The sequence below is a fragment of the Furipterus horrens genome, unplaced genomic scaffold (genome assembly GCF_987537825.1).
Source record: "Furipterus horrens unplaced genomic scaffold, mFurHor1.1.pri manual_scaffold_4, whole genome shotgun sequence".
NCBI classification, from domain to species: domain Eukaryota; kingdom Metazoa; phylum Chordata; class Mammalia; order Chiroptera; family Furipteridae; genus Furipterus; species Furipterus horrens.
The window spans coordinates 51,624,574-51,649,097 of NW_028327174.1; the positions used below are offsets into that span (position 1 = coordinate 51,624,574).

The window sequence follows — 24,524 nt, forward strand, 5'->3', positions numbered from 1 at the left end:
AAATAGTGTGTTAGCACTGGAGCCTGGATAAGCTCCTCGGGGCCTGGGAATCATTAGATGAAATATTCCTCCTTCTCCCTGCCCTTGGCTGAGTCACTCTCCATCTGAAGGATGGTGCTGGGCTCTCCTTCTGCAGGTTCGTAGGTGACGTAGCTGCCTTTGTTCTTGTACAGGTAAAAGAAGATCAAGATCACGACTGAGAGCAGGGTGAGGAAGACCACGGTGATAACAACTTGGAAAGGAGGGAAAATGTAGAGATGTTTCAGGACTGAGTATGTCTCAGTTATTCACAGGGTTCCCTGAATTAGATGATTCCCTCACTTTTCATAAGGATCCTCCTGGCCTAGTTAACTAGTGTCACTTCCAAATCCATATTCCCCCACCGAGCCCAAGTCCCGTGGGACATGATCCCTGGGGTTTCTGGGGGCTCAAACTAAGGACACAAGGCTTTTGACTTCTGATAAAACTGAACTCTCAACCAGTTCCTGATGAGTATAATAGAAACAGGAAGGAGGCAAACATGAAATAGCTTATCCCAACAGGAAGGAGTGTTTAAATCCATAGCCTCCTGCAGGGGGCTCTCTGCTCCCTCCCATCCTCTTCCTCACCCAGTGGACAAACCACACACATCCTCCTCCCTACACACATACAGGACTATATTGCCCATATGCACCTATATCTATTTGTGGCCACCTCCCAACCTATTATTTACTGGCAGTGCCTCTCACACAAGCCTCGTAGAGTCTTTCAGGGGTTGTGTGTGTAAGATAACCTACGTTTCAAAACAAGCCCATGCATGGATTTGGTCTCTTAAATTTGTAGTGCTTTCCTGTATAGGGAAGTCCTAGTTCATCACACTGGGTTCCTGGCTGTCTGGAACGAGATGGCCCCTGAACTCACGGGTCCCTTGGATCTGGCTCTTTGTTACCTGCAATGAGTGCTGTGCTGGCTTCAGCTTCTGGGGACAGGGTCTCAGTGACCTTCTGAATTGGGGTGGTCAGTTCTGGAAAACAGAAAAGTAGAAAAGGAAATGGGGTGAATGTTTTCTTTCTAAAGCATATGTTTGTCTTTAAAATTTCATCACCCACCTTCCTCCCTATTCAAAAATGTATCATTCAGCTTCTATAGTAAATCCACATAGAAAACCTGGAGAACAGAGGAGAAAATAAACCACCACCCAAAGACTCAACATTTTCAAGGATTTATTTCTGCCTAATATAGTAGTTAAGGGCTTTGGAGTTTGACTGATGGGGTTCAAATCTGAGCTGTCCTTTACTGGCCGTGGAACTTTGGGAAAATGACCTAACCCCTCTGTGCGCATCAGCTTCCTCATCTGCAAAATGGAGATAATAGTGCCTACTTTATAGGGTTTTTGTGACATGTTGTAACTCAATAAGGCAAAGCTATTATTAGCAATGCCTATTTTTGCCCTGGCTGGTATGGCTCAGTGGACTGAGTGCCACCAGCTTGCGAACCAAAAGGTCGGTCGGTCGGCAGCCGTCCGTCTCGAGAGACGATGGTGTAGCTTCTTAAGAGTCTATCTGCACCGCCGAGAATGGCTGTGCAGTCCAACTCAGGAGTGACACGGTATCTGTCTCCTCCCGTGTTGAATCGACATCTTGTGATGACGCTGGAGTGTCCTCTCCAGTGAAGCTGAAGCTACAGAGCCTGGGCAGGGTGATATGGAGGGTCTGCTGTTGCCCATGCAGCAGACCCCCCTCTCTTCGCAGCTGAAGGGTCCAAGGGAAAGACGGGGTCAATACAGCTTGGCTTCAGGTGCGCCGCAGGAGTTGCCGGTGTTGACTACAACGTCAAACCGCCTTAGGGACTCCGGCTCCGGATTTTCTGTCGGGGTTTACTCCCTTAGCCTTTCCCCTGAAGAGGTATGCCGCAAGGCAGCGGAGGTTTTTTGGAATCAGAGTTTTCCTTCTCTGATGTGCCCTGACTGGAAGATCAAACCAGCGACACTTAGCTCGCAGGCCGACGCTCAATCCACTGAGCCAAACCAGCCAGGGGGCTAGTGTGAAGATTAAATTAGAAAACATATAACCATCACATAGTAGCAACTACTTAAAATATTATTAAGGCGTCTTTGTTTATATGCTTAGTGATTAAAAGAAAGAGCTGTTCTGTTTGCCTTCCACCCCAGCATATAACTAGGTGACTCTGAGGCAGTAACTAAACTTCTCTGAGCCTCAGTTTGTAACACGGGAGTGTGGTAGGAGGAGGCTTCTAACGGGGCTCCCAATGATTCTGGGCTCTTGTGTAAGCTCCTCTATCTGTGTGCCGGCTGAACTCAGGGAGTTGCTTCTAATAAAAATAATGCCACAAAAGTGATGAGATGTCACTTGTGATATTATACTGTACCTTCCATTTGTTAAAAAAGCCCTTAAGTTTATCTACCTGGTCACTGTCTCATACCATTGCCCCTTGCCAAGTGCAGCTTCCCTCCCAAAAGTCTCCCACAGCTGTACTCCGTCTTCTCACCATGGACCCAGAGTTCTGTACACTTGCTTATAATTTGGTCTTCCTGAAACATTTGAGAACTTAAGATAAACATAACACCAAGAATAATAATATATGTATGGAAGCTTAAAGATGAGTAAGATACAGTTCAATCAATCAACAATTTACTTTGCACCTATTATGTGTGAGGCACCATCATGGATGCCGGGAAGCAACAGTGATGAGGGCAACCTGGGATGATGGTGGCGCTGAATTTCAGTGAGGGTTGAGGGAATAGATACGAACGAGTCCCTAAAAACCAATCTGAGAGGAAAGATGATTCCTAGTTGGGAAGTTCTGCAAATGATCCCAATTATAACAGCTGCCATTTACTAAGTCCCTGCTTTGTGCTAGGTGCTTCATAGACATAATTATTAATCCTCGGAACACCAATCACTTTCAAGTAGGTGTTTTTATTTGCTAATGTAGACCCTGAGGCCCCAGGAGAGTTGAGTGACAAGCCTCAGATTACAAATGAAGGAACAGTGGGGGGGGGGGGGGGGCCATGATCTGAATCCAGGAAGACTCACTCCAAAGCCCAAGCGAGGCATTGATACTAAACCTTTCCACCGCTGTCCTTTTCTTTTCTTTTTTCCAGTAGGGAAAAAGAGGAAGAGGAAATGAATGATAATCATCAGGCAGCACAACAGGCTTTCCAAAAAGTACAAGGGTTTAAAAGATACGTATAAGGGCAGAAGAAAGCCGAGATGACTACAATCAGACAGACTGTTGTGCTTCAAAGAGTGCTCCTTTAACGTGAATTCGCTCATAGGTGATCAGTAAATAGGTAATGCTATCAGTGTAATGTGGAAGTCATGTTAGTTCATAAGCAACTTTCCAGCTTTCATGTTTGATGTTCTACACCTAAAGACAACAGTTCAGCAATGTCAAAAGACCTTAAGAAACATACAGTTCAATAAAGGGCTTTCCTTGGATGCAGTAATCAGTTGGTTTCCACTTTTACTAAGCCATCTGGAGTAAGTACAAATGAAGGAGATACAAAGAAATTTACCTCTGTATGAAAACCATGGATTAATGAAGAAGGCAGACCCTGCACCAGATTTTTAGTTTTGATGGACAACTTCACTCTGCTGGAGGTGAAGGCTCTCTGGAACCTACTTCTAAAAGGAGGGAGCACACACCCCAGGACACAGGGGACAAAGGATTAACAGGGATTTGAGGTTCAGATGGTGGTGGAGATTTAACTGTCAATATTTTAATTGAGGTTGTTGTATGTTTAGGGTTCTCATTACAGAGTTTCATAAGTGTTGAGTGGTCAGCCCTAATCCTGTCTTTCCTGTAAGCCCATTTTCAATACTGTAATTTCAGAATGTGAGTCTTTTTATTTAAAAAAAAAAAAAAGATTTTCTTTATTTTTTAGAGAAAGGGGAAGGGAGGGAGAAAAGAGGGAGGGAAACACTGATGTGTGAGAGCTACATCAATTGGTTGCCTCTCGCATGCTCCCAACTGGGGAACTGGCCTGCAACCCAGGCATGTGACCTGACCAGGAATCGAACTGGTAACCTTTTGGTTCACAGGCCAGTGCTCAATCCACTGAGCCACACCATCCAGGGCAGAATGTGAGTCTTTTAAAAAATGCACACCAAGTTTTATAGCAGAAATGTCTGTATTAGAGGCTACCAGAGGCATAGAAGAATAGTGTCAGGAAGCTCTATGTAGCTCAAGTTGGCAAACAAATTTAAAAAGTTATATTTGGAACAAGAACAGGGAAAGGGTTAAGCTTGCTGATTGGGTCTGAAAATGTCAGGTTGGAGGAAACAGAAAACAATTCCTCCAGCCCTTTTTGCCTCTGTTTCCTATCAAAGAAAATGATTTTTGCACAAAAGGAGCAGCAGGAGCTTGGTGATATGGGGAAGCGAACTTAAGAGTGGGATGCAACCCAGAAAGCACCAGACTAATCTAAAAGGGATCCAGATAAATGACAGCCAAGGGCACTGAAAGAACATGTAATAAATCACTATTGGTGACAGAGGAGCTTCTGAGAAAGAGAGGGATCAGGATCCTGACAGCCACAGAAAGAAGGTAGATCCTGTAAGCAGCTGGTGATCTTGACATGGTTTCCCAGCAAAATTCTAGAACAAGTAATTAGGGTCTGCTTTGGGGGCCTTGATCTTGAAACAGCACACATCAGGAGCTAGTATGGGACCGCTATGAGCAAGCAGCCCAGACTAGCTGCACAGCCTTCTTAGACTGAGAGTCCAAGTTCACAGAGAGAGAAATTAAAAGTTAATTTAACAGGTATTTATTGACTGTGTACTCTGTGCCAGGCTCTGTTCTAGGCTCCGGGCATAGATCAGTGAACACAACAAACAATAGCCCATGCCTTCACAGTTCCTTGAAAAAATTAAACAGAATTACCATATGGCCCAGCACTACTGGGTATATAACCAAAAGAAAAAAAAGAAGGAACTCAAATACATATTCATACACCCACATTCATAGCAGTGCTATTCACAGAGCTAAAAAGTGAAACATTTGAGTTGTTACATGAGGTACCTGAAATAGTCAAATTCAAAGAGGCAGAAAGTAGAATAGTGGTTATCAGGAGGTAGGAAGAGGGGAGAATAAAGAGCTGTTATTTAATATGTAGAGTTTCAGTTTGGGATGAAAAAGTTCTGGAAAAGGATGGTGGTGATGTTGCACAACAATGTGAATTACTTAATACCACAGAACTGTAGACTTAAAAACTGTAAATTTGCCCTGATCAGCGTGGCTCAGTAGGCTGGGTGTCATCCCACAAAGTGAAAGATCTCAGTCAGGGCACAAGCCTGAGTTGGAGGTTTAGCCCCCAGCTGGAGTGCATGTGAGAGGCAGCCAACTGATGATTCTCTCTCACGTCATTGTTTCTCTGCCTCTCTTTCTCCTTCCCTTACCCTTTCTCTAAAAATAAACAAATAAAATCTTGAAAAAAAATGTAAATTTTACATTATAATTTTACCACAATTAAAAAAAAAATTATTTCATACAGTTTACATTCTGAGGGGGAAGATAGACAATAAACAAAATAAATAGGTGACCCTATTAGTTGTTGTTGATTTGTGCTATGTAGAAAAACAAGCAGGAAAAGGGACAGGGAGTTTGGATATAGATGGGGCAATCAGCAAAAGTCTCTCCAATGATGTGACCTGAGTAAAGACCTACATAAGGTGAGGGAAGCAGCCATGCAGAGACCTGGGAGAGGAACATTCCAGGCAGAGTTCAAGGTAGGGCTATCCATAATATGGAAATACACCTGAGGCCATTGCACACTTGGCATGTTAGAGGCACAGCGCAGAGGGCACTTGGAGGGAGCAAGGAGGAGGGCAGGAGATGAAATCACGGGGGCTGTCTGAGTGAGTGAGATGGGAACCTTTCAGAGGTTTCTGAGGAGACTGGTTGAATTTATATGTATATATTTACACATATTTTAATATTTAAACATTTTATTTATGTATTTTTAGAGAGAGGGAACAGGAGGAAGAAACAGAGGGAGAGAAACATAGATGTGCAAGAGATGCATCAATCAGTTGTCTCTTGCACACCCCCAACTGGGGACCTGGCCCACAACCCAGGCATGTGCCCTGAATGGGAATTGAACTAGTGACCTTTTGGCTTGCAGGCCAGCACTCAATCCATTGAGCCACATCAGCCAGGGCTAGATTTATATATATATATATATTTTTTTCGAACCCCTCCCCCACATACAGCGCCACTAGATTTATATTTTAAAGCAATGCTTCCCAAACCCTGCTGTGCATAGGAATCTCCTAGGGATCAGGTGAAAATAAAGATTCTGATTCAGCAGGTTTGGGGTAGGGCTTGACATTTCAAAGATCACACTTAAAAAAAAAAATTCTTACCTGAGGACATTTATTTTTTCATTGCTTTTAGAGAGAGAGAGAGAGAGGGAGGGAGGGAGAGAGAGGAACACCGATTGGTTGCCTTCCGTATGCCCCCAGACCACAGATCAAACCTACGCCTTTTTGGTTATGGGATGATGCTCCAACCAAGTGAACCACACTGGCTAGGGCCCAAATAGCACACTTTGGAACATGGAGTCTATGATGTAGTAAGAAAACCTAAACCAGCCCACTGAAGGATGAGACGCCACATGGAGAAAAACTGAGCGCCCCAGGCTCAGCCAGCAGCGCCAACTGCTGGATGTATAAAGGAGGTCCTATCTTGGATCTTCTAGCCCAGCGAACCTTCCAGCAGATTGCAGCTGCATCAGTGAGCACAGGTGAAACCAGTAGAGGAGTCCCCAGCCAACTTACAGAATTCTAAGAAATAATAAATCGCTACTGATGCACTGGACAGGTAGCTCAGTTGGTTAGAGCATTGTCCTGAAATGCCAAGGTTGTAGGTTCAATCCCTGGTGCGGGCACATAAAAGAATCAACCAATGAATGTATAAATAAGTGGAACAACAAATCAGTGTCTCTCCCTCTCTAAAATCAATCAATAAAAAAATTTTAAAAATAAACAAATTGCTACTGTTTTAAGCCACTAAGTGTTGTGGTGGTCTGTTATGCAGCAATACAAAATTGAAATAGAAAAGGATCCTGTGGGAAGGTGGTGGTAGAAGTAGAAGTTGGTTGTACTTGGCACTGGGGTACAACTGTATCCACCCAAAGGGGGAGCCTTTTTCTGGTTTGCATGAAAACGTTGACTGGGTCTAGCAGCAGCTCACTGAGGAAGTAGTGGGATTCTGGATATATTCTGAAGTTAAGACTGACAGGATGTGAGGTAGAGTCAAGGATGACACCCAGGTTTGGGCCTAGGTGGGAAGGAAGGTGCGGTGTTACCTGAGATGCAAAGTCTGTAGGGGGTACCTCAGTTGCGAAGTCTGTAGGGGGAACAGATTTGGAAGGGGAGATCCGGAGTTCAGTTTTGGATATGACTGCTTATTAGATATCTAAGTGCAGATGTTAAGACTGGAATTCGGGAAAGAGGTGTGCACTGGAGATTTAAAAAGTCAGCATATTTAAGCTAATAAGAGTGGGTGAGACCACCAAGGAGTAAGTACAGATAAAGAGGATCCAGGATTAAGCCCAGGGAGAAAACAGCAAAGACTGAGGAGCTGCAGCTAAATAGATCAAGTATGAGGACCATGGGGATTCGCCAAGCAAAAGTAATGAATGACCTTGATAAGCAAAGCTTTGGTAAATTGCTAGTATAAACCCCTGGTTTACAGTGAGTTCAAAATAAATAAATAAATAAATACATGGAAGGAGAGGAACTGAAGGCAGAATATAAACAAACTTTCTTGTAAAGGTGAGCAGAGAAACAGACTGTAGGTAGAGTGCGGAACAGTTCAAGCTTTTGTTTGTTTTTGCTTTTTTTTTTTTTTTTAAAGGATGAAAGAATTGACAGCATGCTTATGTACATACAGAATGACTCAGGTGAGAGGGAACAGTTGGTAATGTAGGAGAGTGGAGAGTGGCTGGAAACATGGCCTTGAGGGTTTGGGGTTTAGTGCACAACTAGAGGGGTTGGCAGCAGACAGAGCAGGGATTATTCACTATTAATGTGCACATGGGAACAAAGGCAGGCGTAAGCAAATGGGGTCAGCAGAAGCCTCTAAGTTCTCTTCTGAGAACTTTAATTAGTTCAAGAAAACAGAATGCAAGATCATTAATTGAGAGTGAGGATGGGTAGGGGGTGGAAGGAGAGTTGAATGTGCTGATAAGTAGATAGAGACTCATCCCAGAACATGTGATAAAACTATACTATCCTTGTGGAGTAATACAGCCTGGCTATAAGGACTAGTGGGGTAGTAACTGACTGTCAAGGAAGGGAGTGAGTGATGGCAGTCTAAGCAGAGCTTCTTCCACTGGGATTTGACCTTAGTTCTTTTTGAATTGATATTATGTCAAACCATGCTAGGGTCAAATGAAGGCCTTTATGCAATTGAAAATAAAGATATTAAATCAGCCCTGGCTGGTGTGGCTCAGTGGATGGAGTGCCGGCCTGCGAACCAAAGGGTTGCCGGGTGACTGGTTCAGTTCCCAGCAAGGGCACATGCCTGGGTTGCAGGTCAGGTTCCCCAGTTGGGGGCATGAGAAAGGCACCCAATCGATAATTATCTCCTCTCTTTCTCCCTCCCTTCCCTATTCTCTGAAAACAAATAAATAAACAAACAAACAAATAAATAAATAAATAAAATCTTTGCAAAAAAAGATATTAAATCATAAGACAGATCGAAGAAAGTCCAATAATATAATTTGTCCCTTATGATAATGACTCTGGCTTTTTGTTTGTTTTAAAAACATATCCGGGACTTCCAGCCAAGATGGAGGTGTAGACAGACACGTTGCATCTCCCTCCACAACTAAGAAGAAATATAACTACCTCAAAACTAGAAACAACCAGAAGTTCCAGAAAGTCAAACTGCATGGAAGTCCAGCAAACAAAGATATAAAGAAGAAATACTCATCCAGACAGGTAGGAGGGGCAGAGCCGGGATGGAGAGGACTCGGTGTGGTGGTGGCAGCAGTGGTGGCGGCGACGGCAGCAGCAGCAGCGGCAGGCCGACAGAAAGCCCAGTCACACATTTTAGAAAGTCAGGAGGGACACCTGGGGAGCATTCCCAGCTCCTCACTGGACCTTGCAGCCCACAGTCCCAGAACTAGGGAAAATCAAGCCTCATTGCTTCTGACTGTGCAGACCAGTAGGGGTTGGGGTGGAGGCAGAAACTGCCGGTCTCAGCAGAGTCCCCTTGTTCAAAGGACCCCCACAGCTCTAGAACATTCGCAGACCCACCCACTCTGTGAACGACAGCCAGGGCAACAGCTAGAGGGGCGCCAGTCCGGTGCAGAAGTGGGAGAGGTGCCTGGAAAAGGGGCGAGTGCTGGGCAGGTGGCATTGTTCCCTCTTGGACGCCTCCCCCACATACAGCGCCACAACGTGGTGAAACAGGTCACTCTGTACTGACAAAACCCTAAGGCTCCGCCCCTTACAATATAACAGGAGCGAGTGACAGCTTTACCTGGGATGTGGAGGCAAACAAACATAGGAGCCTGTCAGAATGAGGAGACAGAGAAGTAAGGCCCAAAAGGGGAAATGGATCAAAGTCCCAGTGGGAGAACTAAGTGACAAGGAGATAGCCAAACTAACAGAGGAGGGGATAGACAACCTAACAGATGCAGAATTCAAAACACTGGTGATAAAGATGCTCACAGACTTGACAGATATGCTTGAGTACAGCAAACGCATAAGAGAAGAAGTGAAGGCTATACTAAGTGAAACGAAGGAAAATCCACACAAAACCAGTGGTGAAGGGAAGGAAACCGGATTCAAATTAATGATTTGGAATATAAGGAAGAAAAAAAAGGTCAACCAGTGCAGAATGAGGAAGCAAGAATTGAAAAAAATGAGGAAAACCTCCCAAATTTTGTGAAGGAGATGGACATACAGGTCCGGGAAGCACGGAGGGTCCCGGGCAAGCTGGATACAGAGGGGACCACACCAGGACACATCATAACTGAGATGCCAAAGGTGAAAGATAAAGACAGAGTCCTGGGGGCAGCAAGAGAGAGGCAGAGAGTTGCTTACAGGGGGGTGCCTATAGGACTATCAGCTGATTTCTCAGAGGACACTTTGCAGGCAGGAAAGGACTGGCAAGCAGTATTCAATGTGATGAAAAGCAATCTACAACCCAGATTACTCTATCCAGCAAGGCTATCATTTGGAATGGAAGGGCAGATGAAGTGCTTCCCAGACAAGGTGAAGCTAAAGGAGTTCATCATCACCAAGCCATTATTACATGAAATGTCAAAGGGACTTACTTAAGAAAAAGAAGGTCAAAACTATGAACACTAAAATGACAACAAATTCACAACTATCAACAACTGAATCCAAAAAATAAAAACAAAATCCAACTAAGCAAACCAGAAGAGGAACAGAATCATAGGTATGGGAATCATTTGGAGGGTTATCAGCTGGGAGGGGGGAGGAGGAGAAATGGGGAAATGATGGAGAGACTAAGAAGCATAATTAGTTGGTACAAAATAAGATGGGGGATGTTAAGAATAATATAGGAATGCTGTCACCTATTACAGGAAACTAATGAACAACACAAACAAATGAGCAAAATTGAACCAGAGCTTTGTAAAAAAAAAAAATAATAATATAGGAAAGGGTGAAGCCAAAGAACATAAATGCATGACCCATGGACATGAACTAAGTGGGGTGGGATTGCTGGAGGAAAGGGGGGTACTGGGCAGAGGGGAGCAAAGGGGAAAAAATTGGAACTACTATAACAACATGATCAATAAAATATACTTTAAAAAACTAAAATAAAAATATATCGAATATTAAATTCTTTGCAAGATCTTTTGTGTTAGTGTTCTACTTTACTGGTGCCTCCCACATGGGTTTAGTGCCTTTTGGGTAAATGCAGACCACTGTGGACCCAGGAAAGGAGCAACTAATTTGTGAAACACTCAAAGCTAGAGAGGCAACTAGTAAGCTGAAAAACAGAGAGATTTCAAATGACTGGAGAAGGTGCCAAATTGAACAAGATGAGAATTTAACAGATTCCCTGCTCTTAGGTCCAGGAAACCAATGAACTCACAAGTAAAATGGGGAGTGGGGAAGAATGGAGAAGCCACAGTTTAGAGGCAGCGTTACATAAAATGCTTTCAGGATCATTAGAAAGGAAATACCCCCAGATAGCAGCAAGAATGATAGGTAGGTTAAAGAATTTGGGATGATTTTTATTTTCTTCTACTATATGTTTTATCCTTTATCTTCCAAATTTCTTATGATGATAATTACCCATAAAAGAATTTTAAACTTGCTGTTAGATTAGGCACCATTAATAACAGAGTAACGAAGGCAACAGTGCAGCCATTTTTGTGCCACTCCCAGACTGCTGAGTTGCATCTGGGTGTCAGAATTTTGAGGTTTAGGAACCGTATCAGATGCAAAAACTTGCAAGAGAAAGCCCAGACAGAAAACTGAGGGGAGCCTAAACTTGAACGCTGTCTTCAAATATGCCCGTGGATGTCCTGCACCAATGGCAGAAACTGACAGGAGGCAGTCGCCTCCCCCACAGAAGCAACAGTGCATCTGGACAAATGCTTCAGGTGCTGGAGAGAATTCTGACACAGAGTGGGTAGCTGAACTAGCTGACCCTCAGGGCCTTTGTAAGCCTTAATTTTGGAATTTTTATAAAATTGAAAGTGTTCTATCAGAATTCACTTCAAAATCACATTTTCGAACTAGTGAAATATCAGTGAAGTCTGTAGTTAACAGTGTTGTACCAATGTTAACGTCTTCTTTTTTCACAAATGTACATGGTCATTTAAGATACTGGCATTAGCCCTGGCTGGTGTGGCTCAGTGGACTGAGTGCAAGCTTCTAAACCAAAACGTCACCAGTTCAATTCCCAGTCGGGGCACATGCCTGGGTCATGGACCAGGTACCCAGTTGGGGGCATGTGAGAGGCAACCGACTGATGTTTCCCTCTCTGTCTCCCTCCCTTCTCCTCCCTCTAAAAGTAAATAAATAAAATCTTTATTAAAAAACAAAAAAAGATACTGGCATTAAGGGGAAACTGTCAGAAGCATATATGGGAGCTCTCTGTATTATTTTTGTAACTTCTCTATACATCTAAAATTATTCCAAAATAAAATGTTTACTTTTAAAAATTAAATTTTTGAACTCACACAGAAGCACTTTTCTCAGACTAGAGGTCACAGCGTATCCTGAGAGCTGATGAGCTAGTGTCCCTTAGGCTTCCAGTACCAGAACTGTAATTGTATTTATAACTTACAGTTTAGAAAACATAAGATTATTTTATTTCCACCCCAAGAACATGATGTAGGCAGGATTGGTATTATCATTCTGTACAGGCCAAGAAACTGAGGCAGCTCAGCAAGCACCAGGTCACTCAGCAGTTGGCTGAGCCAGGTTTCAAGTCTGTCTCTTCATTCCAAGATCCCTTCCGCTACACACTACCACTGCCCAAGTTCTGGAAACATCCTGCTCTGCCTCCAGCAAAACTTTTTGTTTGCATGGTTACTGGGTTTGGCTCTCTTGAATTTTATTGCAGATGGAAAGGGTGTTCACTGTTGTACTGTTTGAAAGAGTGACACATATATGAATGTCCATCTGCAGAGGAATGCTCAAGTTAATTACAGGCCATTCATCCTGGAAACACTATACAGTTGTTAAGAAGAATGTGGCAGATCTGCAATGACAGGGACAGGATCTATGGTTAGATGAAAAAAGCAAATTGCTGGGGCCGTATATGTAATATGATTACATGTTTGTAAAAAAAGTAAATTAAAATAAAATTATAAGCAGTCATATATTTAGAGAGAGTATATATGTGTGTGTATATACTATATGTGTGTATGTATATACACATATATAGAGAGAGGGAGAAAGAGAGAGGGGTGGGGGGTGGAGACAGAGAGAAACTCAAGGAGGCATATTCCCTGAAGGGCATGGAATAGCTTTTTAATGAAAACAACAACAAAGCAAACAAAATTCAGAAAGCCTGTAATAAAAGGGTGGGGTGGGGAATGGCTTTCAACTCTTCCCCCATTATCTCTGCTGCTACCCAATTTCTCTCCTATCTCTTGTCCAACAAAGGAATAATAATGTTACTTTCTTCCTCCCCTTCTCAGGCTTGGAAGGATGGTAGCACTGTTTTATCTTTCAGGGGGAAGGCCTGGGCCTGAGGACCACAGCAAGATTTGAGGCTCCATCTAAATCCTAACGGACAGCAAATGAACTTCAAGATCTGTTTTGCTCACTCACCCCCCTCCCTTTTTTTGTTAACCCAGATACAGGTTGGTTTCTTTGTGGCCCTTGTTCCCCTAAATCTCTTATCACTGAGGCATCAGATCCTTTGCCACCTGAGTCTGCCAACCTACTTATTTGCTCTAGACCTGCCCAACACAGGGCGGCTCCCCCAATCTTCTTTCCCATGGGAACCCGCCCTGGAATTCTGCTCCCTCTCTCCTTCCTTCTCTTTTCTGTGCCCCAGCCAGTGGGATGGTGTGACACTTTGAGAGCAATATTCCATGACAGAGGGAACACAGGCTCTGGAATAAACAGGCTTGGCACAAAATCTCATCTCTGCCACTGTAAGCCACATGACCTTGGGAGAATTTTTCTTTTTTTTTTAATTAATTTTTTTATTGTTATACTTTTTGGTCTATTTTTAAAAGATTTTATTTATTTATTTTCAGAGCGAGTAGAAAGGAGGGAGAAAGAGAGGGAGAGAAACATCTATGTGTGAAGGAACATCAATCGGTTGCCTCTCATATGCCCCCCAAATGGGGACCTGGCCCACAACCCAGGCATGTGTGCTGATAGGGAATGAAACCGGTGACCTTTCGGTTCACAGGCCAGCACTCAATCCATTGAGCCACACCAGCCAGGGCGGGAGAAGTTCTTAATGTCTGAAAATTTCTTAACGTCCCTGAACCTCAGTTTTTGCTTTTGTATAATGAGAATAAAACCTGCTCATCGGTTGTGGTAAAAAGTAAGTGAGATGAAAAATACTGAGTGTCTAATCCAGAGTGAGGAAAATCTCCCGTAGCTAGTGTGATCAGGTGGAAAGGGATGGGCTTTCCTGGTGGGCAGGCAGAGCCCACAATGCCAGGTTCCACTCCATCCTACTTCCAAGAGGTGACTTATGCACTAGGCACAGCAGGTACAGTGCCTAGGGTCTACAATACTTCTCAGGGCCCATGAAAATGGCTTTAATGATTTTAGTTTGTAATGATTTTAATTTCTTTTAAAAATCACATGTTTAGGTTGAGGAGATTGTAATATTGTTCTATCAATCAATTATTAATTATACATGCAATGGTTAATGATTTTATTATATTTTTCCTTACACCAACAGAGTTGTAAAACAGAATTTTTAATATTTATCTTTTCTAATGGAGAACTAGCCCACAAAGGGAAAAGTGCCTAGGGCCCATGAAAGTCATAGTGCAGCCCTCACTTTCAACACTACAAGAGGTTATCTCCTTTAGGAGATCCTTTTTCTTTTTTTTAAATTAATTAATTAGTTTCTTTGTTTATTTATTTATTTTTAGAGAGGGGGAAAGGAGAAAGAGAGGGAGAGAAATATCACTGTGTGGTTGCCTTTCACTCGCGCCCCCAACTGGGGACCTGACGTGCAACCTAGTTATGTGCCCTGACTGGGAATCAAACCAGCGACACTTGGTTCTCAGGCCAACGATCAATCCACTGAGCCACAGCAGCCAGGGTTCCTTTAGGAGATCTTTATAGGGAAAGGATGTGAGGGATGGTGTTGGAAAGAGGGGTAAGAGATGAGCAAGACCCTCAGTGATCACATCCTTTAAAGTACCAGCCCTCACCCTGCTTGTGATCTGTCTCTAAACATATTTCTTTGGACCCAGTGGGTAGAGGACTATATGATATGTCCTAAAATACCACATCACTCATGTCACTATTTGGGTCAAGAATGTAAATATACAACTCAACAATAACAAAGCAAGCCAATTAAAAAACTGGGCAAAGGACTTGAATAGACATTTCTCCAAAGAAGATAAACAGATGCTCAACATCACTAATAATTAAAGAAATGTAAATCAAAACCATAATAAGATACCACTTCATACCCATTAAAATAGCTACTATATGTTAAAAAAGAAAATAATAAGGATGTAGAGAAATTGGAAGCCTTGTTGCACTGCTGGTGGGAATGTAAAATGGTGCAGCCACTGTGGAAAAGTGTGACAGTTCCTCAAAAATTAAACATAGACTTACCACGTGATTTAACAGTTGCACTTCTGGATATATGTACCCAAAAGAACTGAAAGCAGGGACTTAAGAGAGATGTTTGTATGCCCATGTTCATAGCAGCATATTCACAATAGCCAAAAGATGGAAATAACCCAAGTATCTATAATGGATGAACAGATAAACAAAATGACATATTATATATAAATTTATACATATATGTATATATGTATATATATACACACACACACACACACAAAGTTATATACATATACATATATATGTATATGTTCAGCCTTAAAAAAGGAAAGGAAATCTGACACATGCTACAACACGGATGAACTTTGGAAATGTTATGCCAAGTGAAATAAGTCAGACACAAAAAGACAAACATTGTATGATTCCACTTATATGAGGTACTTAGTCAAATTTATACAGGCAGAAAGTAACTAAAGGCTAGGGGGAGAGGGAATGGGGAGCTATAGTTTAATACAGAGTTTTGGTTTAGGAAGATGAAAAAGATGATGCTAGTGATGATTGCATGGTACTATGAATGTTAATACTTAATATTACTAAACTGTACACCAAAAAATGGTTAAAACGGTAACATTTATACTAAGTATATTTTACCACAAATTAAAAAAAAAAGAAAAAAAGAATGTAAATAGTTGCCCTTTGGCTCACGTGGTAATTCCTCAGCTAGCTGCTGAAGATCACCTCTTTTCCCTGTGGGCAGGCTGGTTTGGGAGGCCCTCTGCCCTCTCCTCCAGAACACCCTCCAAGGTAAATGCAATCTCTGCAGTTTCATGCATGGTGCTACCTTCATGCCTATTCGCAACTCATCACCTGTCTGTCCTTCAAGCGTAAGGGCTCCACCCCTTCCCCAATCATGAAACCTTTGCTGACCAATCTAAACTTCTACCCATTTCTCCCTTTCCTTATCTCTCACCACTCAACTACCAGTCTGAATTGCGTGCATCACTAGTCACAGAGGAAACCATTTTAGACTTTCCCTGGGGTTGTCCCTCACTTGTTTCAAAATCAGTAAAACAGAGAAAGTCTGTCCTAATGGCAAATGAAACTGTGTATATGAAAACAAAGGTGTATGGACCAATCGAGTTTTTGTTCCTCCCTTAACCTAACTAGCACATAATGAAAAGAAACAATGAATATATCATTTTACAACCAAGCTGGTTATGAAATGAAAGGTGGGAAGCCATTCTCAATGTGATGAGAGATGGACCACTGCCAGGAACAGTGGTACTTTGTTGTTCTGGTTTTTTTAGAGATTTTATTTATTTATTGTTAGAGAGGGAAAGGGAAGGGGAGAGGAAGAGAAACGTCAATGTGAGAGAGATACATTGATCAGTAGCCTCCTGTATTCGCCGTCCCCAGGAATCAAACCAGCGACCTTTGGCTTTGCAGGAGGACCCCTGCTCCCATCAGTCCTCCCTTCATTGGGCCATACCAGTTGGGGCAAGAACAGCGGGTTTTTGATGCTTGAGTGTACCAGCAGAGGAGTGGAATTAGAAAGCAGGCAGAATTCCTTTCCAGTAAGAGGTGGGTTTCTAACAAGCACATAATAATAACAACCACCACCAATGTTATTGAGTACTTACTAGATCTGTCTGAGACACTGTACTCGGTGTTTTAAATGGGTTGTCTCATTTAATCCTCACAAATACCCTCATAAGACAGGTACTATTTCCCCCATCTTACAAATGAGGAAACTGGAGCTTAGAGGTTAGATAACTCACTCAGGGTCACAGGCTTTAAGTGGTAGTGCCAGGAACCCGCACAGGTCCATGCGACTTAGATTCAAATCGCACACTCTAGTTGCCTTCTGCTTCCTCCAGGTACCTTTTTGGGTGTGAGGCAGGCAGAGAGAGGTGGGAAGGTTTTCTCATCTGGTCTGAGTCTTCAGGGGATTCCAAGACTGGGTTGCGGGTGAGGATGTTGAACAAGTCTCTACCATTCCAACTGGAAAAGGTCTTCACCTACCTGTGGGAGAAGTCCTGGTTGGGAAGCTAGTCATTGCAGCAAGTGGATGGGCACCTTGAGGAATGAGCAGATCTGGAAGAAGAGGGAAAAAGACAGGAATGAGGTGGCTGGGCCCCTGCCTGGGGCTGGGGACAACTACAATCCCGGAAAAGCCTTTGGTGCCAGATTTGCCTGAGTCTCTTCCCCATTCCCTCTTTTCCCTGTGTAGCTAGTCCTAAACGCTTGCTTGGTTTCCCTGAGTATCTCCTCAGGCTGCAGTTATCAAGGGCAGATCCGAGAGATCACCTGTATTTGGGATGCATTATCTATGAAAGCTCTACCCTGAAATTCTTTCACTTGGTCAGGACATTCACCTAAGACATTTCTCAAGGCCTGAGAAAGTCAGGCAAAGACATGTAAATTAACAGTCGCCCCACTTCGCTCACAGCCTGGAACTGGGGCGGAGCCATCCCCTAGGTGTCAGGAAGGGGGTGTTGCGCAGGGCCTGCGCCCAGGCTCGGGGGCCACGTGGGGGTTGGGACCTGCCCTGGAGGTCGAGGTCGGGGATGACTCAAGCAAAGGAAACTGGAGGTGGGGGTCCTCAGTCGCCCTTTGGCCTGATACAATCATCTACCCATCTTGGCCGGCCCCGCTCAGTCCTCCCTTCATTGTCCACTGCGCCCTATGCGCAGTCCACCCACTAGCCGGCCACTAGGGCCGAACCCCACTTGGCGGAGAAGGAGCCTCGTGCGCTGTCCGGGACCCTCTACACCCCAGCGGATGTCGGGTCTCGCCTCGCTGCCCCGCCCCCTGGTCCCCGGCCCCAGACCTCTTGCGTTGTTACCTGCACTCGGCAGGCTCGCTGCGCTCCGAGGGTGGCCCAGCAGCCGCGACGGGAGGCTCCAGCCGAGGGCTGAGCTCCGGCCGCTCTCGGTTTCAGTTCCTGCTGGGGCCGGGATGGCAGCAATGTGAATGTGGGCGACCGGGCTCGCCTGGCTCTCCGCCTTCCCCAAGTCCCCTCCTCCACGTGCTCACCTTACCAGTCCGACGGGCTGCCGGGGAAGGGCTGGCGCCACTCTGCTCGTCCTTTTGAACTCGACAGGGGCGGGAACCGTAGAGACTCGCGCGGAGCCACCGGGACACCGGCTGCAGGAAGCCGCGGAGAGACGCGCAGAGTTAAGCTGCAGAGGCCGAGGAGTGGGGGTGGGCGGACCGGCCGAATGGGTGGGACAGGAAAAGAAGAGAGAAGCCGCCCTCTGCAGGTTCCCTTTGCTCGCCTGGCCGCCTCTGCTGCCCCAGGAGGAAAAGCTGCTTTTCCTTCTCCGATTGTCCTTTACCCTCCATCCGGAGCTGCTTCCTCCCTCGCTCCGAGGCTGGAAATGGGGGGCGGCGCGTACGGGATGTGAACCCGGGGCCCGCTTTCCCCGCGATCGACGTTATTTGAATTTTCAACAGATGTTGACAATTACTTACTTGTGTTTGCATATCATTTACTAAATAGATCTGTGTCTAGAAACTTGGAGCGTAAGGTAATTTAGGGGCGCACCGCGGGCCGGGAAGCGGGGAGGCGAAGTGGGGAGAGGAACGTCGGCCCATCCGGATCTTCCTTGTCCGATATTCGGCTGAGGGAGTGGAGAGGCTTGGACTTTGGGTTCAAACAGTCCCGGCTCCGCAGCTTGTTAGCTGTGTGATTTTTGGACAGATTACTTAACATCTCTAAAACCTGTTCCCCGAAACGGGGGACTTGGTCTGTAAAGCCATTTCATTTCACAGACATGGCCCTTACGCGTGGTAAGGACCTCGATTTAATCAATGCTATTTATTTAGTCACGTCTTGACTCACTTTGTGGCAGGAAATGCTACCAAATTAATGACGAACTCAATGACTAAGGATGGGCTAGTATAAACACAGGCTCTGGACTCTCTGCTGCGTGATCTTGGACAAATTAGCTCTGCTTCATTTCTCTTATTGGGGCAATACTTGGTTTATAGTTACTGTGAGGATGGAATGGGTTAATACAGCTAAAGCAGTGATTTTCAACTTTTTAAAAATCTCATGACACACATGAATTACTAAAATTCTGTGGCACACTAAAACTATATTTTTTGCCTGACCAAAAAAAAAAAAAAAAAGTTTACTTTTGTTGTATTCACTGTTGTCACTTTGACAACCTAGGGAAAAAGAGGTCAGTGCCCCTGACTAAATAGTAAGGCATTGCATGTTTTAAAAATTCTTGCAGCGCACCAGTGTGCCTGCCACTGTACACCGTTAGAAAATCACTGATCTAAAGCATTAGAACCTAACCTGGCACATAGTATACGTGCTCAGTAAATGCTATTGTTATCCTGGCTTCCTACTTGGGGTTAGAACTCTTAGGTTATTCTGCCTTCCATTCCAACGATACAGACTTTGGTGCTTATTTCTTATTCCTGTGAAGAGTTCTCTAGGTTTGGGAATCAGTATTTATATAGATCAATAGAGAGACAGGGATTGTGCATGTTCATTTGGGGGACAAAGACTGAAAAGAGAAAGTCTCAGAGAACAGAGGCATAGTGTGAAGAAAAAAAGCAAAGACAAACTAAGCAAGGGTAGTTGCTTTCATTCCTAAGGATGTTATTTGGTTGGTAAAAACTGAGGATAAAACAATAACTTGATTAATTCATTTTATTTAAATATATTTCTAAAGGCAAAGCAGTGATCAATGAGGAAGAAAAGCCCAACCCTGGCTGGTGTGGCTCAGTTGGTTGGGTGTCATACCACAAGGCAAAAGGTCACCATTTGATTCCTGGTTAGGGCACATGCCTGGGATGTGGGTTCAGTCCCCAGTCAGGGCATGTAGGAGAGGCAACGGATTGATGTTTCTCTCCCTCTCTTTCTCCCTCCCTTCCCCTCTCTCTAAAAATAAATAAAATCCTTACCAAAAAAAGAAGGGAAAGGAGAAGGCGGCAGCCAAGGTGTGGGAAAACTGCCACTCCAACCAAGAAAGGCCAAAGAAAGTAACATATGGGCAAGACTTATATAAGTTAATGAAAAGGTAAGCTGGGCCAGTACTCAGATAAAAGAATTCAAGAGGGAAGTAGCTCAGTTGGTTAGAGCATTGTCCAGATACACTAAGGTTGTGGGTTCAATCCCTAGTCAAGGCACATACACAAGTCAACCACAGGGGAGGGGTGTGGGTGGAGGCGGAAGAGAGTATAAGGGGGATAAATGGTAATGGTAAAAAAGACAATAAAAAGAAATTAAAAAGAAAAAGAAAAGAACCTACCAATGAATGCATGGGTAAGTGGATCAACAAATCTGTTTTTCCTTTCTTCTCTCTCTCTCAAATTAATAAATTACGAGAGAAAAGGAAATTCAAATCCTAAGGGTTAAATTCCAAAGGTGGACAATTGCTTGCATTTATTGACAAGCTGACAATAAATTCCAGGAAAGGTTGAAATTTTTCATGTATTGTGGTCATCTCTCTCACAACATATATTTCATTATGTATTGAAAATTGAAGTACAGACTCTCAGAGGACATCCAGCTGACTTGACTCTCTACTGATTTGCTATGTTACTTTCACAATTTAAAGGTTAATAGTTTTGCTCTGGCTGGTGTGGCTCAGTGGACTGAATGCCAGCCCACAAACCAAGAGGTTGCTGGTTCTGTTCCCAGTCTGGGCACATGCCTGGGTTGTGGGCCAAGTTTCCAGTTGGGGGCACATGTGAGAGGCAACCAATTGATGTATCTCTTGCACATTGATGTTTCTCTCCCTTCCTTCCCGTCTCTAATAATAAACATATATTTTTAAAAGGTTAATAGTCTCTCATAAGCATCTTTTTTCTCTTAAAATGTAACCTTAAAAGTTTTACTGGTACTTGATTTTATCCCTGTAGGCACATACCATTCATTTTTAAACTGTAAAAAAGCAGAAAAATAGGGCACAATATGCACATGCTTTGCACCAGTTTAGCAGATCACAATACTGAAGGCAGTGTGTTTACTCTGCTCTTTGCTGTATCCTAGATATCATAGATGTTTCTAGTGTATTCTGGATATCTTACCTAATTGGTCAATATTGTCCTTCAAATTGCTAGAAGGCAGGAACTGGGTAATGTTCTTGCAATTAATTCTACATAGAGATGCAAACAGATAGATGAGAATGACGCCTCACGTGGTTGTACCGGTGTTTTCCAAGGACTAAATGCTAAACCTCAGACTCTGGAGCAGCCATCCTTTTGTCAACAGACCTCCAGGGGCCTCAGGACAGAGGATAAGAGATACTCATCTCTTTCTAATTTTATTGGCTTTCAGCCCCTTCTTGTGTTGCTGCCAAATGGCAGCCTTTTAATTCCTGGCCTTTTTCCCCTGGACAACTTACCATTTTGTAAGTCATGGTAAACAGGTTCCTACCTAGAACGTCTGTCCTAGGTAAACAAAACCACTAGTCATACCCAACAAACTGGCCCTTTCTCCTGCCTTCTGAAACCTCCAGTAGAGCCATATACAAACGAAGCGCCCATTTTACAATTTAGTCCAATTTTCTACTTCAGTTGTGCCTCTGTTGTAGCAGTTTCCTTCGGTATTTGTCTTCCTCCACAAGACTGTAAGTCCCTAGAAATCCTCTCTGGCACACTCCCCAAAAAGAATCAGTTCCCTAGGATATGAGGGTTAGTGAAAGCCCTGCAGAGAAAAGGCTTGATCTGGGCTTTGCCAGAAAAATCGGTGGGGCCTTGGAGAGCTAGGGAGGGCCCTGTATTCTAAGTATCTCCCCCTCCCTTTCAATACCCATGGAGTATCACTCCCAACAGCAGGACAGGGATGCCTTCTAGGAGGTATTAAATTACAGGCAGTATGCCTTTTTTTGCGGGGGGGCGGTAGGGGGGTGGGTGGGGGACGGGCATACAACCTCCTCTCCATTACAACAGAAGAGAACCTCTGAAGGTTTTTTAAATACAATAAAAGAGTAGCAGGATTAGATCTTAGGAAAATGACTTCTAAATATTATACAAACATGTCTTTCCAGTTCCCTTTGGACACATCTACTGGAAAGTCCTGCAAGTTCTCAATCTTGTATCCAAAGTTTGTATGAGATATCCAAAATCTGCACACATACAATTTGATGTTTTGACACATATATACATCCAGCAAACTATCACAATAAAAATTAAGAATATTTCTATCACCCCCAAAGTTTCCATTTACTTCTTTGTAATCCACCCTCCTTACTACTACACCTCACCACTGGTCTTCTGTCACTGTAGACACTAGCACTACCCCCAAAACTGGGCCAGTCAGAGTCCTTCTCCAGGGAATCTGGATCTGGAAAGGACACAGTGGCATATGTTGGCTGAAGCCGTCTTCCAATGACAGCTGCTAAGGGGGGCAATCCATACATTCCTGCTACAGACATCCATGGGCTGGCTCTGTCCTTTCTGCAGCCTGGTTGTTCTTTCAGATCTATGAGCTGCCTAATATCCTTCAACATATCCTCTATTTCTTAATCATGTCAGTTTGCTGCTTGCAAAGAGAAAACCCACATACAACACACTTCCTCCTATAGTCCCATTTCAGGGAATGGCACCATCAAATTCCAGTCTCTCAAGCCTAACCTAAAATACTTCCTTAAAACTTCACCTGTATCCTCGTCTAATACATTGTTAAATCCTGTCCATTCTTTTCCCTGCTCAATATTCTGTCAAGTTCTCCCTTTTTCTACTCATTGTTTCTCTAGTACCTAGTAGAGTGCTTGACTCAGAGCAAGTACTCAATAAATGCTTGCTGAATGAAAAGCAAAGATGGCTGGATGAGTGTTTGCATGTGTACATGTTTATCAGGGTGGCAGGACTTACAAAGTTAGTTTTTAATGTTTTCACAGAAGCAAATGATAGAACTTGAATCCAGGACTTCTGATTTCCCAGTTCCATGCCATTTCTATTTTATTACACAGGGGAACCATTTTTAACATAATTCCTGTTGAGTTCGATTTTTCAGCTGTTTTAGACTTAAATAGGCATGCTGATTTCAAAACTGCAGCTAGTTTTCTTATACCACATCAAGTTTTTCTCTACAGCTTATCTTAATGTGACCATTCTAGGCTGGATTGAGCCTGGATCAAGAGAAGCACTAGTGCTCTCCTATTGGCTGAGAGCAAACCTCCCTTGAGTGGGGAGGGGTGGGGGACGACCTTGGAGACCAGCGACAGGTTCATACTTGTCTCAGTTACACATGAGACAGTGTGGTGAGAGGTTGTGTGCCGCTCTATATAGGGAATCGTATTCTGAAGTGTAGGCTGAGTTCTTGTCTGTATACAGGGAGTTAGCAGAATTTTTTATTTATTTACATATGTACTTATTTCCTTCAGATCATGTCTGCCTCTATTTCTTGTTGTGCTTAAACAAACCTGATTCATTTTGTTATATCTGTGGCAGTTTAACCATTCCCAATGGACAAACATCAGCACATTTGTCAGGCAAGCCTGTTTTATATATTTTAAAGTTAAACTTGGTGATCAAGATAAGTCTTGGGTCCCTCACAAGGTGTGCAAGTAGTGTGTCGAGTTTATGGATGTGGATGAAGGGAACACATGATAAATTGCCATTTGGTATACCTATGATCTGGCGAGAGCCCAGAGATCATTCAAGTGACTGTTACTTTTGTCTAGTGAAAACGTCAGGATATAACAAGAAAAATAAATGTAAAACAGAGTACCCTAGTCTACCATCAGCTATATGCCCAGTGCCTCATTCAGCTGAAATCCCAGTGCCAGTTTTCATTGAACTACCCTCTTTTAAAAAACAGGAGTACGGTGAAGAACTAAGTGACAGCAATGATGAAGATTTTGAAATTAAAGAGGACTCAATTTGTAAGGGATTTGATCAGCATGAGTTGAATGATTTGGCACATTTGGGACTATCCAAAAAGGCTTCACAACTCCTAGCATCAAGACTGCATGAGAAAAACTCGCTTGAAAAAGGAGTGAAGGCATCCTAATTTTGATCATGAGGAAGTGCATTTCTGCAGTGCTTTTGAAGTGATGGTGGCTTTGTGTATTGCCATAACATACATGGTTTAATAGAGGAATTGGGAATTCCAATCTGGAACTCAACTGAATGGCAACTGTTCATCGACAGCTCAAAGCGGAGCTTAAAGTGTGTCCACCTCCACAATGGCAATTTATTTGGTGCAGTCCCAAGTGGTCATTTATTTTGTTTTCGTGAAGAATATGAAGACAGAGTCATTGATCTGTTGCAATATCACAAGCACAACTGGATCATCTGTGCTGACCTTAAAATGGTCTGCTTCCTTCTTAGTCAGCAACACGG

The 24,524-nt window shown here is 43.6% G+C and overlaps 1 protein-coding gene across 5 annotated transcripts; it reads right to left on the reverse strand.

The window, feature by feature from the left end:
- On the reverse strand, positions 1-19,253 carry SMAGP (small cell adhesion glycoprotein). 5 transcript variants are annotated; one of them, XM_090273178.1, is made up of 5 exons: positions 18,690-19,253; positions 18,257-18,362; positions 18,046-18,162; positions 17,238-17,309; positions 15,278-15,399 (listed from the first exon to the last, which is right to left on the reverse strand). In XM_090273178.1, exons 1-5 carry the CDS (start codon positions 18,699-18,701, stop codon positions 15,365-15,367), a joined length of 342 nt encoding a protein of 113 aa, XP_090129304.1. In that variant the 5' UTR covers positions 18,702-19,253; the 3' UTR covers positions 15,278-15,364. The 5 variants fall into 5 exon arrangements, with proteins under 5 accessions (XP_090129306.1, XP_090129307.1, XP_090129302.1 ...); XM_090273180.1 differs by lacking the exons at positions 15,278-15,399; positions 18,046-18,162; positions 18,690-19,253 and adding exons at positions 1-232; positions 929-1,003 and having other exon boundaries at positions 18,252-18,379; XM_090273181.1 differs by lacking the exons at positions 15,278-15,399; positions 18,257-18,362; positions 18,690-19,253 and adding exons at positions 1-232; positions 929-1,003 and having other exon boundaries at positions 18,046-18,234.
- Between the last annotated feature and the right edge of the window lie 5,271 nt (positions 19,254-24,524).